Source organism: Myodes glareolus, chromosome 6 (assembly GCF_982192425.1).
Source record: "Myodes glareolus chromosome 6, mMyoGla1.1, whole genome shotgun sequence".
NCBI lineage: Eukaryota > Metazoa > Chordata > Mammalia > Rodentia > Cricetidae > Myodes > Myodes glareolus.
Genome location: NC_142031.1, coordinates 75282253 through 75299711, shown reverse-complemented (window position 1 = coordinate 75299711; position 17459 = coordinate 75282253). Strand labels below are relative to the sequence as shown.

The window sequence follows — 17459 nt, the reverse complement described above, 5'->3', positions numbered from 1 at the left end:
CTCTAAGCTCCTTTGGCCCATGAAAGAGCTACAAGAGGAAATGAGATCAGTTCTAATTCTTTATTTTCTCCTTTATTTTAAGATGTCTCAAGTAACACATAGGATAAGTGATGTACACCCTGGCTTGATATTCAAGGAGAGCTGCCAAAATGAGGTAATAAAGTGTAATCTTACCAACATTATTAGATGCGATTTAATTCAGGCTTAGATATAAATAAATGATTCTTTTAAAACTCACCTTCAGACTTTGTTACACTGATTTCATACAACAGAATACTGCTTCAAACGTAAGCCTTTACATTACCTTCATCAAATATTGGCCTTTTTTTGATAAATTTATGATCTGGAGTTCCTTGCCTCTTCTAACCAACAGGGATAGTTTACTACACCATAGGACATGAATTCTTCCTTCTTCCTGTTAATGAAGGCTTGACAGAAGCAGCCAGCCATCTCCACTCCTACATGAAGTTGAATTATTCTTGTACCTTGTATTTCACAAAACTATCCGATTTCTCAAACTGTAGAACTCCTTTTCCTTATGTTTCCCACAAACTTAATTTACTTCTACATCCTTGTAAGAAAGGTTTTAAAAGAATGATGGCTGAGGTTGAAAAGCCCTAGAGGTGTATGGTAAAGATGGATGAGCAGGAGGGCCAGTAACAAAAACAGAGTAGATGTGACTAACAACTGGCCACATCAGGGAAAGATGTGGGTCCAAAAGGAGACATCACTAAATTCCAGTGCCCTTCTGCCATTGAATAGACTTCATCAGCTCCCACAAGAGAAGGATTTTAGTTATGTTTTCACACAAAAGTACCAAGGTTTCAGGTAACTGGGAGAAAATAATTTATCTAAGTGCTTTGCTAGGAAAACCCCACTTCCAATATCAGAGTTGGGGCATGGTTACAGACATTGTTCATAAAACTTTTGGGCAGGGAGAGTTTTCTGGTCATTCCCTGATGCAGAAAATATATGACCATTCCATACGGATGTACACTCTGCCCAAGCTGGCAAAGCAGAGAAGAATCAAATACGGTGACCATAGGGGTGAATATTTTGCTCCTCAGGACAGCAAGAGTGCTCTGGTACTAACTCATTCAGGTTGACAGGCCAAATCCATTCCACTCACTATTCTGGCAGACACAGCTGCAAAGGAGAATTTAGTGAGCTACTTTTTCTTGAATCTTCCAAAAAAAAATTCCTTTTAACTGGAAAGGTCAAAACTCCTGTGCATGTACCTAGAAATATTCAGAGTAATTCAACACCAGTTTATAACCAAAGAGTGCATCACAGTTGTTTGATTTGGCAATATTTAGTTTGTTCATCTTATATGTAAAAATGTACTTTGGGTGGTATCATATGCAATAATTGAGAATGGCCTGTATAAATAGGTTTGTTTAAGAAATTAGAGTTCAGTTTGATATCTTTTATTTAATCTACTCATATCCCGATGTCTACAGGTTCAGTGTCCCAAGGATAACTATAGTGGACATGGACCAGGGGAACATTGCAAATAAGAGGTTAGGTAAAAGAGGTGCTCTTATTTAATGTCCACCAACAGACATTCCTATAACCTCCTATGCCAGAAGAGGAAGTCTCACTCAGTCCCATGTTCCCATGGATGCTGTACTGGCTCTGTGGTTTTTGGTACTCATGGGATCTGCAGATGGAAAACCAGGCCACAGTTACAGGCTGAGAGACACATCTGGAGAGAGCAATAGTGTCAGCTTACTGCAAGTAAGTAAAACTGAGAAGTCTCACTGACACTTGCTATATACAACCAGTCTTTGTTTACATTTGAATGTTTAGTCTAATCTATCGTAATACTTGGTCAAAACAATAATTGTCAATAAGAACTTAGGTGTGATAGAAATGTCTCATGAAATAAGTCTTGTACAAGATGGCACTATCATTAAGGAAATTGGGAATACTTGAGAACACCTAAGAACTGCATTTCTCAGGTGCTTGTGGGTTTGTGAAGGGATCTGTATTTGCTGGAACCTATTCTGACACACCCTGTACACCTGTGATATACTCTGAGAGGCACATGGGTTCCATGACCTCTGCAATTCCCAAGTGCTATCTATTCACTGACATTTTTAGGAATAGTGAAAACGTGGATGGTTCTGAACCATCTACTGCATTACTAGAAAAAGATTTCATTTGGACCATGGGAAACGTGGGGAAAAAAACTTGTAGATTAAAGACTAGAGGATTTGTGTATGGGCCAAAATACCCATTTTAGTTGCTTGTTTTTTAGTTTTCCTTTCTCTATTTGACAAAATTTTATATACAGAAAAAAGATATTACCTACCAGGGGATTTAAAATTATTAATTCCCAAGTTGATTTTGACCCAGCTATGAGTGACCTGTTCACTCAGAAGTCCAAGGGTGGGTGTGTTGTCAGCAATGATGCCAACTGAAAGGGACTGCCCTGTCTGTGATATGTTGATTTTACCTTGAAATTCCCAAAGGCAAGTTAGAAAGTCAGATAACTTTAAGTGTTGTACAAATTTGTCAGGTCATACCATTCTCTCTTAGTAAATCTAGTTGGATATAAACACAGACACTTCCACCACTTGCTAAATGAAATTGGAATTGGTCAGCGTGCCATTGAGACTCTCTCTGTGTGTTTGCAAAGTATGGTATGTGTTGACACGGGACAGCAGCTGCTCTGTGACATTCTGTACAGTCAGCACCGTCTCCATGCCTCTCTGCAGCACAGCACGATCTCCACCTGATAGATGAGGATGCTGGGACACAGACAGCTATGTTGCTCAGAGCCACACTGCTTTGCTTTATGTCTTCACACTGTTTAAGGCCCAACTTCATCTTGCAGAGTCAACAGCCTGGGATCCTTCCTACCTGATACACCCAAAGGGAGCTGGCTTTTGATATCTTAGTCAAACCATTGACAACCTACATCCCATGTTCTGCATCCCCACAAAGTATGATCAATACACTTAATAAGACCAAATCATCTCCTGCACCTTTTTATAAATTCTATTATTATTTTACAACAATGAATGAGACATTAAAAGTGTTTGGCTACCAGAGCTTGAAAGAAAAATTCTGCTAAACTTAAAATATTACATCTGAGGATGTTTCTTTGCTTATGAGCAAAATTATGCCATATTGTACTTAGAAAATTGATTGTTTTATTGACATTAATAAAAAGTTACAAATGTCATGGGAATAAAAGTTATTTGTTGGCCATTCTCCTTAATGTTAAATAGATGGATATTTGCTCTTGACTGGACCAGAGCTCCGTAACAGGAAGTACATCAGCAAACCTCAACACTGAGTTATTATCAATCTGAATTTAATATAATAGGCATAAAATATGTAAGGAAAAAATAATTTGTGTTCAAACAAAAAGAATTAAAGTAGCTTCACATGTAAGAAATAAATGAGAGAGTAATTTGTTCACTAAGAACACTTAGAATTTTTCACCCATTGCTGTTACTTATTAGAATGAATAAATGATTTTCATAAAATTATCTAATTATATTTTGATCCCCTTTAACTTAATTTTTTCTTTATTGCATAAAATAATTTTGAATTTCTTAGAAATGGTTCTGCCAAAATAACTCACATGTAAAATTGAGAATTTTATGTCTGTCTTGGAGAAAGTGTCAAGAAAGCAAAATTTAACTCACAATCTACTGTGAATTAAGAAGGAAAGAAAGATAACATTTTAACTTTTCTTAAAAGACTTAAACATTTTGAAGCTAAATGGCCATCTTAGCAGGTGTCACACCAATTCCCTCCTGACTGGAAGGCATGGCACAGCCTTTCAAGTAAAATGCTCTAGCTATTCTAAGTATAAATCACATTATTGAAGGTGTGTGTGTGTGTGTGTGTGTGTGTGTGTGTGTGTGTGTGTGAAGATATCAAGATAGAAAGAAAGTCATGAGAGGAGAGAAAGAAATCTTATGGGAAAAAACGTTAAGGTAGAAAGAATACGGAACAAATACAAGGAACATGAGAGGAAGAGAGTATTTGAGAGGAGAGGAGCATCTGAGAGGAAGGGAGAATCTGAGAGGAGGGGAGTATCTGAGAGGAGGAAAGCATCTGAGAGGAGGAACATATCTGAGGAGGAAGAATATCAGGAAGTAGAAGAAAGGTGAAGGAGCTGCAGACATAGATTTATTTATGAAAATATAATGAAATCCTTTACATTGTATGTTAGCTTCAAAATTATTTGAAAGGTGACATTAACTACATATTCTTTAATTAACATCAGTATTTACTCATTACAGGAGTTTCCTGAGTCTACTCTTTATATATTTTATTACACATACCTTGCTTATTTAATACACTGTTCATGAAACCCACTTCCTTGAAAGTGTACCAGTTCCATTAACTCTGGAAATCCACCGAAGAAAATCTGGGATTTTTCTATTCGTGTGCATTTAGAAATATGTGTGTCTTGGAAGGCAGACACATTCCAGCACAACTCTTCAAAGAAAAGGGCTTCAGAACAATTTGCCTGTATTTGCATAGTATGTACTTAAACTCTCAAATCTACCAAGATAAATATTATAAGAAAAAGACCAGAAGAACTCTTATTTCTTAAATAGAGTGTCATGGGTAATTCTTTAATACACTTTAGTTAAAAGGAATGTCTAGTAGTTTTTATCTCCTTATAAGAATGTATGGAAATTATTTCATCCCCAGTAATAACCTCTTAAAATACCGGGTGACAATCCCCAGAATTCTAAAGGGCTTGCGGTTTAAAAAAAAATAAAATAAAATAGAACACACATATGTTTGGCAAAGGTTCTTTGTTCTATACCTGAGAATTCAGTCTGTCTAACACGGAGTAAGAACTTATTTTTCCTTTCTGATATTTTAATTATTTTTTTAAAAGATACTATCTGTGCTTTTCCAGACTAAAGCTTTCTTAATCTCTGTTCATGAATAATTCCCCATGGTAGATACAGAGATACCTATGATTATAATTTTATCTTTGGTTGTTAGAAGAGCCAGTTTACAAACCTTTATTTTTGAGCACACATTAGGAGCTCAAAAGTAGAGCCACACAGATAGTTTTTAAAATTTGTCTTTACTTATTATTTTGTTCCATCATCCTTCATGGACCAGTGGCCAAAGTCAGGCGCTGCTATGGTGGAGTAAGTCAATTGTATCCATGAAGAGCTTTAATGTCTGAACACTATTTCAAGTTCTAAAACAGAGCTAGCTGGCAATAGCTCCTAAGTGAAGCACAGAATTCTGCACACCACACACATTTTATGTGGCACTTGGTGATGTGTCCATTAGAGCTGTTCAGTTAGGAAATAAATGGTTAAAATGTAAATTAGGGTCATTAGCAATAGAGCCATCCAAACACATCCAAAATAACATCTTTGCTCTTATGAGCCATTGTATACCTGCCACTGTCTGCATCAAACCCAAACTAAACTACGTACCCAGATACTTGTCCTTGCAGGGGAAAGAAGGATCGAACTTTACATTTCAATTTGTAGATCCTCTATTTCCTCACAAAGTTCACTTGGTGAGCTGGAAAGAGGCTGAGGTAGTGGATGGATGAAACAGACATCTGTCAGCAAACTGTTGATCATCTACCCAGAGAGGGGAGGAGCTGAGCTAGCCTGATGGCCGGTGAGTCCTTCAGTAAGAACTCTTTTCCAAGCTACTCTTACTGTGACTTGCAGAAGGACTCAGCAGTGGGATAGGAGTCTGTCTCTAAGTCTGAAGATCTGAATTCAATGCACAGTGGAAGGAGAAAACCAACTTTTTCTGATTTACACACAAACCATGTAACATATGTGTTTGCACATCTACATACAAATAAATAAATGGCACTAAATTAAAAAAAAAAGGCAAATGTCTACACTTACTGCAAAGCCAACCAGAGGCCAGCAGCTACAGTGGAATGGCCCTACTGCTACCATTCTCTGAAAAGGGCTAGAGTTTAAAGTGTTGTAGAAATACACTATATCTATGTGAGACTCTCGAGACTCATTGCTGACAGAATCTCACACCAGGGCAACGCAGTTGCCACTCTCTTGACTGAGTGATCTTGGGTGAAGCCCCTCAACCCATCTAAAGTTCAATTTCCTCTTTTATGAATTCATCTATGAACAGTGGAACTGAAGAAGCCCATCTCCATTTTTCCTATTTGGTTTTCAAATTGAATCACTCTAACTAAATAAGAAAATCCTTCCTACCATTTCAATCGAAAGACAGACAGATCTGTCCAAAGGAACATGAACAGCAAGCCCTGTGCTCTCCCATGATCACTCCACTTCCTGCCTCTGCCTCTTACCTGGTGCTTGTGACTTTCCACCTTTGTTCTCATCTCCGCACGGCTGCACCTGCCTGTACACTTCCTGGAGCCCTCAGAAAGTGAAGCGCTCCCGATTGTCAAGGCATCCTGAAGAGCCTGTGGTAAAAATGAAGCCCACTGTTGATAGGAGGTTTACAATGACCTTAGCAATTATTTCATAATTGGTACAACTCCCTCCAGTACAAGAGGAAGCATTTCTTTTTAATGCTCACTACATGGCTAGCTAGCGTTTTTTTTCCTTTTGGTTTTCTGCATATGTGCATACTTTCCAAATCTCTGTCTTCCCATAATGATGTGTGTGTTATTCAACCTCCACTATGTTGAAGGGGATTACTATGTTGGCCTTCCTGTCACCTAGCTAAAGAAAGAAAAAAAGCAAGAGTCTTCTGCAGAGTCTCTTTTTCCCTCCAGTACATGTTCTATCTCTGTAATCTTTCTATTTGGGGGCATCAGAGAGAGCAGACATAGCCTCCGTGGACAGGTCTCCAGAGCCTCTGAATCCACAGGTCTAACACGGGACCTAAGAACACTGCCGTTTAACCACACCATGTCCCCAAGGCAATCCATACCACATGGCCAATTGTACAGCCACTGCCTCTAGGCCCTGCTGCATTTCTCTTCTGTTCTGGCATTTTCAAGCACTCTATTCCTTGGCCTAGCCAGCCATATTTGTGATTTATCAAAGCACTTATTCATGATGGTGTGGGATGGTATGTGCTATACCTTTAAGAGGCAAATAGAACTTGTTTTTGCTAGTGACTTCTCATCCTATATCACCAGCCTTATGCTCATACTTAGATTAAGCAGGAACATAAACTCTTGTTTAGAGACTTACAATTCACAATGAGTTTAAAAAAAATGATGCTGTTGTGACAGACATTCCCATCCGTGAGTGTCCTCAGCACCACATTTTGACAGCTTATTTGTTAGTCAAGAGAGTACTCCAGGCATAGAAAGGGTTCATCTCAGAGGTCTATGACTTCACTTCCTCTGTGCACAGCTTGCAGAACTTCAGTGAGGTTAATGCATGACCTTGGCGGCAGAGCACTCTCCCCACCACTACACAGTATGGTCATAAAGCAGGCAGGAAAAGCCAGCTTGTAGTATTGAACAGATGTTGCCAGACTTGGAATTCCCTAATAGCATGTCTTGGAACTACACATACCACCCAGCCTGACAGAGTGTACATTTCAGAACTTTTCAGGAGAAACAACTTATTTTTTTCTTCCTCCAGGAGGAAATTAGAGAAAGAACAAAGTTGTTCAAAAGTTGGGTTTTGCCTTAATTTACTAATTTATTTACAATGGTATTAGGAATCCTTACAAGTGTGAAACAGAAGTGGCACTCGATCCTTTTGTGACATGCACAAGCTACACAATTCTAGGAAATATCAGGAGAGCCGAACATAATTTCATGCTGTGTAAGTGATAGTAGAGAGGATTCAGAGAGGGTTTCGCAAATGAATGGCAATGATCGATCAAATGTGCCAATTCAGTGCCCAGGACCCACATCTAGACAACTTCTGCAGATACCTTATTTTAATTTCCTGGTTTACCCCTCAATGCTATTCAGGAAATTTTAAAATGAGTCATGCATGAAACGTGAGTTGAATCAACATTTGTTGGTGCTTTCCAACTTCCTTAAACCTGTTCTAGATTAGTCATTTTCACTCTCAGTTCTGATACACTAAATGATCCCTGTATTCCCAAAATGATTAGGTGGCAGACAGTTCAATTTTGCACAGGATGGCGCTAGCTGACTAGTCTCAATTCTCACTCTGGGTAAGTATCTAACAATTCTGTAAGAACTTGGTATTGGCAAAATCCTGGGGTATTTTCTTCCAAGTAAATGAACTGAGTTGAATATAAGCACACATTTGAAAAGTTTATATTAATTACTTGTGTTACTGTCTCTTCCTGTTTTCATTCTTAACCTTGTGTCTATTGTGAATGAGTGAGTTAGCAAGAAGCTAAAGGTTGACTCTTATTCATGCTCTGAGGGATACTCAAATATCTCCATATTTATTATAATAGTAAAAAAAAAGAAAGAAAGAAAAGCATTCATCACCAAATACAAACACATGACCTTTTAGGAGCCCTGGAGCTTAGTTGGTAGCACTCACATCAGCCTATTCCCTATTCTATAACTCTAGCTTCAGGGGACCTAGTGCCTTCTTCTGGAACCTGAGGGCAGTTCAAACACATGGAGCACATAAAAACAGAAAGGCACACACATATAAATAAAAATAAACAAGCAATTTAGTCCAATAGTAGTAACTGCAATATTAATAATGTGTATCTCATTAGATACTAATACATGTACTAAATGAGTAAGAAAAATCTCAGAAATCATCACTTTATATCTAAGCTTTTAAGGAACAGTTTCAGTTAAGCAGTGTGGGATGAAATCTCTTGAGGTTTGAAGCATTCTTTTATATTTATCACGATTAATCATGAGCAATAAATTATTCATTATGTTAATGTGATGCTTGTTAAATGATGATTCTCAGGCCTAAAACTGATTATTGCATATGTTGTTTACTTACTAATCTATTCATTTAAGAACTTTGTGTGACAAAGGCCCTGTTCTAGACACTCAGGAAACTTCAGTGACCAAAGCAGAAAAAGTCTGGGCTACATGATGGCTGGCTTCTACCAAGCCTCCTCCATGAGGATGCATAGGAAAACTGTATATAGCTACTTTGCTATGTGAATAGCTAATATATAATATGTTTTATGTTTTTAACCAAAAACTTTATTTATCTTCTACTTTAAAAAGAAGCAAGACATATTTATGAGCCCTTAATATGTCCTATAGTCACACATTGTATTTACTGTGGCCACCAGGGTTCCTACTATGCCCAAACCTAACTCAAGGAGCTTACAATCAATGGTGGATCAATAGAGCAGAGATGATAAATGATAAGTGTACATTATTATGTACTGAGTAGCAATAATAAATGCAAAAAAAATCAAAGATTGTATCTGGAATGAGGGCATATAATTTTAATTGAGATGTGAAGAAAAAATTCTTTGGAAAAGTTATAATTGCGTAAAGACATGACTTTTGTTAAATTATTTTTTCTTAATGAGGTTTTATGTTTCTAGGTACCAAATTATAAAGTTATTTTTTTCCTTAGAGATATACCTGCCTGGCCTGGAGCTAGCTATGGAGATCAGGCTGGCCTTGAACCTGAAGCACGTCCTCGTGCTTCGGCCTTCCTGAGGTTAGAGCTGTGCACCATAACTGCCTATTTCTTTGAATTTAAAAATGTTCTGTCAACCACAATCACCAATAGCAAATACTAATGTGCATATGGAAATGAAACAAAATAGAAAACTCTTGTCTGTTTATATGCACAGGGCTTTTGTTTTGTTTTTGTTTTGTTTGGATTTGGGGGCTTTTCGTTTAGTTTTGAGGCTTTCATATGACAGAAATGAACTTTTTTGCATTCGTATGGCAAAATGAGCTAGAATTTCACATGTAACTGCAGTTATCCTACGTCCTCTGATTTCTGAGGAGTAATTTTTCCAGTAAAGGATAAAAAGAAAAAGATACAGAATTAATTGCCCTAAAACTTTGTGTCTGAACACTTTCTTTTTCTCTGAAGGATGAAATGCTGATTGAAAGTCTTTCTTTATTTTCCTGTTTTTTTTTTCTTGAAGAATGACTCGTGCTATAAGCAGACCTAATGTTGAATCTGGTTTGCAAGCATCCTGTCGATGATGCCAGCGTACAGCTCACCTGGGGTCTTTATTAGCACCTTTGAGCATGGGCTGATGTGCAGTCCAAAGTTACAGGACTGAACACAGTGCGAAGGCCGTCAACTGCTCTCTTTTGCTATAGAAGATCACTTCTGTTACTTTGGCCATGAAATCCCTAATTGAGTGATGTAGATTTCAACTCTTCCATATATTTCAGCATTCCTGTGTTTACCCTTGGCTTACCTCTTGAAATAACAACAATATGGGGTTTTTGTTTTTGTACTGAATTAGTGTTCTCATTCCCCAGAATATCACATTAGTTCATTAATCGATCTACATAAATATACACACACATATAAACTTATGCACACATATACACACAAATGCACATACACACATATGTACACATAAACACATATATGCATATACGCAAACATATACACGTCTACACACATAGATATCACACATGCACATATCACACATATACACAGACAGACAGACATATATACACATACACACCTACACATATATACAAACCCATACACACATAGATATACGCACGCACCCACATATTACGTAGACACATACAGATACACACATACACACATACATAGAAACATACGCACACATTCACATTCTCATCATCATCCCTTTACAACAATTTAGTTTCTCTTCTGAGCTTAACCATGAAGCCGCGTGTTGGCACCCCAAGCCTTGCCTCTTTCTGTCAGTTCCTACTCACAATGGACTTAGGCTGGCTCCCCAGGCATCAGACATCTCAGTCTTGAATCTGGCACTAAGCAGACGTCCATGCATCACGCATGCATCACACCCAGCTCCACAGCCTTCATTTTACAGAACAGCTTGCTTCCTCAGGAAGCTTTTGTGGTCGACCAAGAGATACGTTATTGTTCACAAACACCCAGTGCCGTTATGTGGTTCTTAAAAAAAAAAATCCTACTGACGTATATAATTTCTCTTTGTTTCTCCTTTTCATGGTCCTCTGCAGTGACACAAATTCCCCAAAGCATCCTAGTCAAACGGGACTGCCAGCTGTGGCTAGGTGTTCTGTGTGAACCAGAGAGGGACCTCAGGAGCCGTAGGATGAGGCACACATTCTGTTGTGACACGGCAGGACTCAGCTGCTGTGGAGTTTATCATTTTACCCTCCATGCTCATTTCACCGCCCCCTGATCGGCTACCTTATTGAGTCGTTTAATTTCACACGCATAATGTTCTTTCTTCCTATTTGCGAGAGCATTGTTTTCCTTCAGCAGCAAATTCTCCTTCTTCAGGGCTCGCAACTCTTCCCTTAGGTTTTCCCTTTCCTTATGAAGAAAAAGACAAGAAAACACGACCCAGATCAAAAACTCCCAAAGAGAAGGATAAGGCAGAAATCCGAAGAGAATGGTTCTTTCTGGCAGACAGCCATCCACCACACATATACAAACAGGACCCGCCAGGTTTTCTCTAACATTCCTTTGAGCAATATTCATGGCCTGGAAATATTCACAGCCTGGAGGTCAGAGCTACTGAACATACTTTCCTTTATGAAAACTTAGTAATACTGTAGTGACCCCAGAAAAATCATGAAAACTCTAATCCTCACATTCAGTAGTCAAATCAACAGATCTGCAGAGCAATCTACCCCTATTCCCAAGGGACTACTTAAAAGCATTTAAAAGGAATGAAAAGAAAAAGAAATGTTACTGAAATAAACTGATGCTAAGTAGCTCAAGGCCAGTCCTGCACCATTCTATATCAGAGACAAGGACCAGAAATCTTAGACAAATAAGGACCTTCACTGCAGATAAATATTCAGACCTCAACATCGCCACAACTACCCTTAAAAGGCAGAAATCCAGCCTTCCAGTGGCCAGCACGCTCAGTGCCTCGGACAATCTCCAAGAACTTCACCATTTTACACACTTGAAAGTCCTGATTCTCAGCTCTCAGCTCTTCATTCTACACAGTAGGTAGCAAAATTTGGTGGAGTAAATTGGATCCTTAATGAGAATCCAGTCTAGAAAAATAAATATTGCAGAATATAGCTCAAGATGAGAAGTAGCTAAAGCAGGGGATTCAAATATCATTTTAGTCACATCCAATATGATAACTAAATTTAAGAAATCAATTTCAGGCAACTTATTTTCTTTAGAAGCGAAAATATCTCATCACCACTTGCTCTAATAGGTTGAACATACACATTTAGATGAGTCAATCACAAGAATATTATTTTGTTATATGAAGAAAATGTTCCCAAGTCCATGAGGAAAAAGTTACTGAAATTCCAAGCTAGGGTGTAGCTGGAGGAGGCAGTGTGTGCTGCATGCCAGAAAGGGGCTTGTCAGAACCCTGTTTCCTGCTTCACCCTGTCTGTAACCTCAGCAAGGTGAGACAACCTGGGTTGTGGAATAGGAGGTATTGCTCCTGGCAGGAGCCAAGATGTTCACAGAGACACCCAAGTCCTCCCTTTGACTTTCGGACTACTGAGATAATGTCTCCAAGGATGTGGGATTTCCCCCAGGAATCTCATGCTGGGAATGAAGCCTGGTGCTAGCCCAAGAGATTTTGTAGGGTTTGGACAGTTTTTCAGACCATCTTGCAGGCCAGGCTGAGGCAGGACGGTGACAGTATCTGCGAAGAACTGTGCCCCAGCCAGGACTGCTTAGCTGCAGACGCTGCTTCACCTCTGTTGAAAACTGAAACTCATGTCAGGACCCTGACCCTGAAGGTGTTCTTGAGGTCACTGGGCCTCTTTATTGTTCTTCCCAACATGGGTACACCGACTAAATCTCATCTCTCTGCTTTCCATGATTAACTGTCCCTTTAATTTGTCTCTTGAGCACAAGTGGCTGAGACAGGACACCTGGAACCAGACTCGTACCCTAGAGGTTCTGGTAACAGTCTTGTCAGACTTCTACCTTCACTATGACAGCAGCAAGACCACACATGAGAATACATATGCTTGTTACTATTCTTACTATGCTTCAGAGGGTTGTCATTAGACTTTAACATCCCCTTTATATACGTCATAAAGTCCAACTCCTGAGGGAAAAGCCTGCACCAGAAGAAACTCCTCTCATTGTCCCTGTTCACCCTTGCAGCGTAGAACCTCGGTTCAGGACACCCTGTTCTTAGGGCTGACCTGTTCAAGGCTGGGTTTCAGATATTGAATGAGATAATGAGTGTGAAGTGACTTTTAAAGTGTTCTGTATACCCAGGTGTGGAAAAGAACTTCTGCCATTCCAGCACTTGGGACGCTTAGGCTGGAGAATAGTAGGTTCAAGGCCAGCCTGGGCAAGAAGTCAATTCTAGGACAGAAAGGTAGCACTTCTGGGGTACATGGTGAGACTTTGTCACTAGCAATAAAAGGAAGTCACAGGAGAGGCTACAAAGCCCTGGAGGGTGCTCACCCAATCAGTTTCGAATTTCCTGGCCACTGAAGGCAATGCACATCCCCACCCACTCACCCACCTTGCTCTGTGCTCTGAGCCTGCACGTGGCACCTTAGAGAGCTGTTTTTAAGCACTCTTATCTTGCTCAACTAGAGGCCAGTCACTGGCTACCCACCTCTAGCTGCCTGTCGCCCTCTGTCATGCTTTCCTTCTGTTCCTTCTCTATGGTGTGGATATCTTCTGTGGCCGCCAATTTCGTTTGCAGCTCCAGGACCTTAGGGGATCATGGGAGGGAAAGAGTTGCAGATTATTACACCACGGTCAAGCCCAGTGCACTTGGGAATAGAGGCGCCCCACCCCACCCTGTCCAGGAAGTCCCAAAAGGAAGAGCTCTCCCCTAAAACACATCAGCAGAGGGGGCTTCCTCCATACAAAAGCACACACTTTCTTCCCAAAGGGCTTTCTACTAGTCCCTCCTTTCTTCAAACCGCCCTACTTTCAAAGGATGAAGGAGCCAGAGAACAAACTGTAGGGCTCTTTGTTCCTGGCCTCTGGGAGGCAGGGGGCAAGACAAAGCCTCAGGTGGTCAGGAAGTGAGTAGGGTCCTCTACAAAGGGCAAACTTGCCAGGATATCTGTGGTTCTTCCTCTTGACAAATTAGAGCCCTGCGCTAGAACCTCGGACATGATGCTTCCTCCAATTTGTTCTTTTCTCTGGATTTACTGGCCACCCTGGGACGCTGTGGTAACATTCTTTCTGGGAACACTGGCATTAAAATTTGTAGCCATAGACTGGTCCAAGATGTATAGAACAAGGTATCCAAACTACTGCAGTGGGACACAATCTTCTTGCTTCTACATTTAATTCTTATCAAATGAGGAAGAAAATGCAAGAGATGTTGCATTACTGTGGTCAGTTTCCTTCCTTTTGAATTATTTAGGGGAATTCACTTTCTCTCTTCTGTCTTTTTGAAAATGGAATACTTTCAAATGATAACAACTTTTACCGATTAAGTAAAAACTTCTCCCAAAGGTTCCTTTCTGGTTAAAAAGCTTCTCCACACGCTTTAAAGAAAGCAGAAGGGGGCATTCCCCTTCCATCCTGGCGATTATTACTGTTTCTTTATGAATGGAAGCTAGCTGATTCTCTGATAGACATTTCCCTGACCTGACCTTAGCCTCAGTAAGAACTCAGAGCTGGGAATGCTCACAGGAACTCCTGGACAGAGCCAAGGCTACATTCCAACAACTTACTGACATTGTATCTATCCTCAGTGCAAGAGGCCAAACATTATGGTGGAACTCTGCCCCTCATTTGCCATAGGTAGGGATTCATAAAAATCTTTTGGCACCCTACTACGAGTATTAAAGAAAATCCTACATGAAGAGTTTCTTACCTTTCTTTCGTATAACTCTTTCATATTTCGGAACTGCTGGTCCCATTGTTGATTGACTTCCAGGAGCTGAAATTATTAAAATTTGGCAATTCAACAAAAGATTTCCATCCATTTGGAAGTTTAGGAAATGTGAAATCGTAGTTTGAGCTTATTGAGATTTTAGAAGTCATGGATGAGGGCAGCTCTTCTAGCAAGTTCTGGTTGGGTTGGCATGATTTTGAGGCAGGTTAAATAGAGAGAAGGCAAAGAAGGCCCAAAAAATGATGGACAGCATAAAGGAAGACTGTGGAAGCTTGGGTATGAAAATAACACAAGTGTCTAGGACTGCCCTGGATAGGAACAACTGGAGAACTGCCGTACACAGGTTGCTTATGTATTGCCAGAGCATAAATTACAATTATGATGATGAGAAAGAGAGAACTGTAAAGATGTGTAGAGAGGAGCCCTTCACCCCAGAGTTGTGTGGAAGCCTCTTTCTCCTTGGCTATGCTAAGTTAAGACCTCCAATGTTTACTGTAAGGAGTCTATATAAAGACACATTTCCTATTACACAGAGAGGTTTTGAGTCAGATTGTTAAAACAGCTCAAGGCCCGAGTGTCAATGGTTGTCCTCTTTTCCTGCTGTAAGTCCACGATTGTCTAGCAATCCCCCTAGAAATTCCATTTACAGTACGGTGTATGCCTTAGCCTCTTCTGTGCAAACTTTATGAGCCACTGTTTATTTTTATCAGCGTACAGTCCTTCCAGGGCTCCAGGAGGGCCATCTTGTAACCTCTCTTACAAACTAGATGTGTGTGTGTGGGGGGGGGGGATTCTGTGAGTTTAAACTTGAATCACCAAAATACTATGCATGGCTACCACTAGGAGAGTAAGCTCAGCTCTCCTGTGAGGAGCCCATACTCACACTTTGGAGTGTGCCTTTGTCTTTTTCAAGAGTTTCTCTTCCTATTAACCCCCTGTTTAAGCCTAACTTCCTTTGCAGGTAGACTCCAGTTCTTATTGACTTATTCTGAATTCTTTTCTATGGTGAAATCAAAGATCTGACTTCCCCTAGTGGTGGTCCCTACAAGCTAAGGAAAAATCTCAAGCTCTAAGTAGTAATGCTGGGCTGTATCCCCGACAGCACCCCTGATGGCTATTTCGGTGGACACATTTTCCTATTTTCATAACTGGTTCATGAATAAAGATTTATTAAGTGTTAAATCATGTCTTGACAAGTCAGCTGAGGCATTTATTAGAAAATCTCAAGTTTTCTTATTTTAGTTTTCATCTTTGTTTAATTCATCCAGAGTCTGATTAAACTCTGTAAGTATTTTTGTAAGAATTATTATTATATGAAGAGTCTCTTTCCATATTCTCCTGTTTGTTTACTATGGCTATTAGAATGAATTCTTGTGACAATTTTTTCAAAGAATTTTTGTTTAAGTCCAAACTCTACTAATTGGCAGTCATTTACTTGCAGGGGCATGCTTTAGGATGTAAATATTTTTTAAATCTTTAATTTTATGATTATTTACTTGCTTTATTTTTTATGATTTATTTATTTTTATTTTATGTGTATTGGTGCTTTGCTTGTATGTATGTCTGTGTGAAGGTGTCAGGTGCCCTGGAACTGGAACAGAATTGTAAAGGCAGTTGCAAGCTGCCATATAAGTGCTGGGACTTGAACCTGAATCCCCCCGAAGAATAACCAGTGCTCTTAACCACTGAGCCATCTTTATAGCCTATAGACATATTGTTGATTCCTCCTGGATGAAAGAACAATAACATCTTTCTAAACTTGTAAATTTCCAGAAGTAATGGCTTTTGTTCTCAGACAATATTATAAATATATTCAAATTTTTCTGCTAACCAGAAGGAAGAAATAACATCCTGGTCTGTATTTCATTGTTTTCTAAGAGAAGTTCACAATTCTGTGTTCAAAAAAAAATCTCAACAATTAGCAGCATGAGGCAGACATCAAGAAGGTAGTCACCATGTCCAAAAAAAAAAAAAACCCAAAAAACAAACAAACAAACAAAAACATAAACTGTCTACCCAAATGCAAAAGAACAAAAAACAAAAGCAAACAAACAATCAAAAACAGCAACAAAGCCTAATCCAAAATGGCAATCCCTGTGGTGAAAAGTCTGACAGTTACAAGTAATCAGCTGTGTAGTAGTCTGCTCATTGCTGTGTGTTTGGTTCATTGCCCAGAAGGACTATGCCATGGTGACATCATTCTGCAACAGGTTAGTGATTTTCCGGGGCACAGTGCTATCCAGCATCAAAGAGGAAGAGAAGGTGCGGAAGCGGAAAACAAGGCAGATGAACTGTGCAGAGTGAGTCAGCAAATAAACCCAAAGTGGGATGCCTCGACTTTGCTCTCCTCCTCTGCTGTTGAGAAGGGGAAGGAGTTCTAGCACCCATTAGACCCAGAACACAGCCACGGTACAACTGACAGTATCTGCTAATTCCCAGTATCACCTCAGAAATCACCTTTCTTCTTATGTTATTTATGTGCTTTCTATTTAAGATTAATTTTTAATTTTTATTATATTATTTGTTTAATATATATATTTATTATATGTGTTTGGGTGTTTGGCCTGTATGTATGTGAACTGCATGTATGCCCAGTGCCCTTAGAGGTCAGAGGAAGATATAGGATC

At 39.5% G+C, this 17459-nt stretch overlaps 1 protein-coding gene across 2 annotated transcripts in view; it reads right to left on the bottom strand.

Annotated features, from left to right (window-relative positions):
• The window catches only part of Tnip3 (TNFAIP3 interacting protein 3), a 109175-nt gene that overhangs the window by 20750 nt on the left and 70966 nt on the right, over positions 1–17459 (bottom strand). For both annotated transcript variants that reach the window (XM_048416263.3, XM_087907269.1), the window contains exons 6-9: positions 14812–14877; positions 13591–13689; positions 11220–11345; positions 6293–6409 (exon numbers count right to left, since the gene is read on the bottom strand). In XM_048416263.3, the coding sequence (XP_048272220.3) occupies positions 6293–6409; positions 11220–11345; positions 13591–13689; positions 14812–14877 (408 nt within the window). The remainder of the gene's footprint in view (positions 1–6292; positions 6410–11219; positions 11346–13590; positions 13690–14811; positions 14878–17459) is intronic.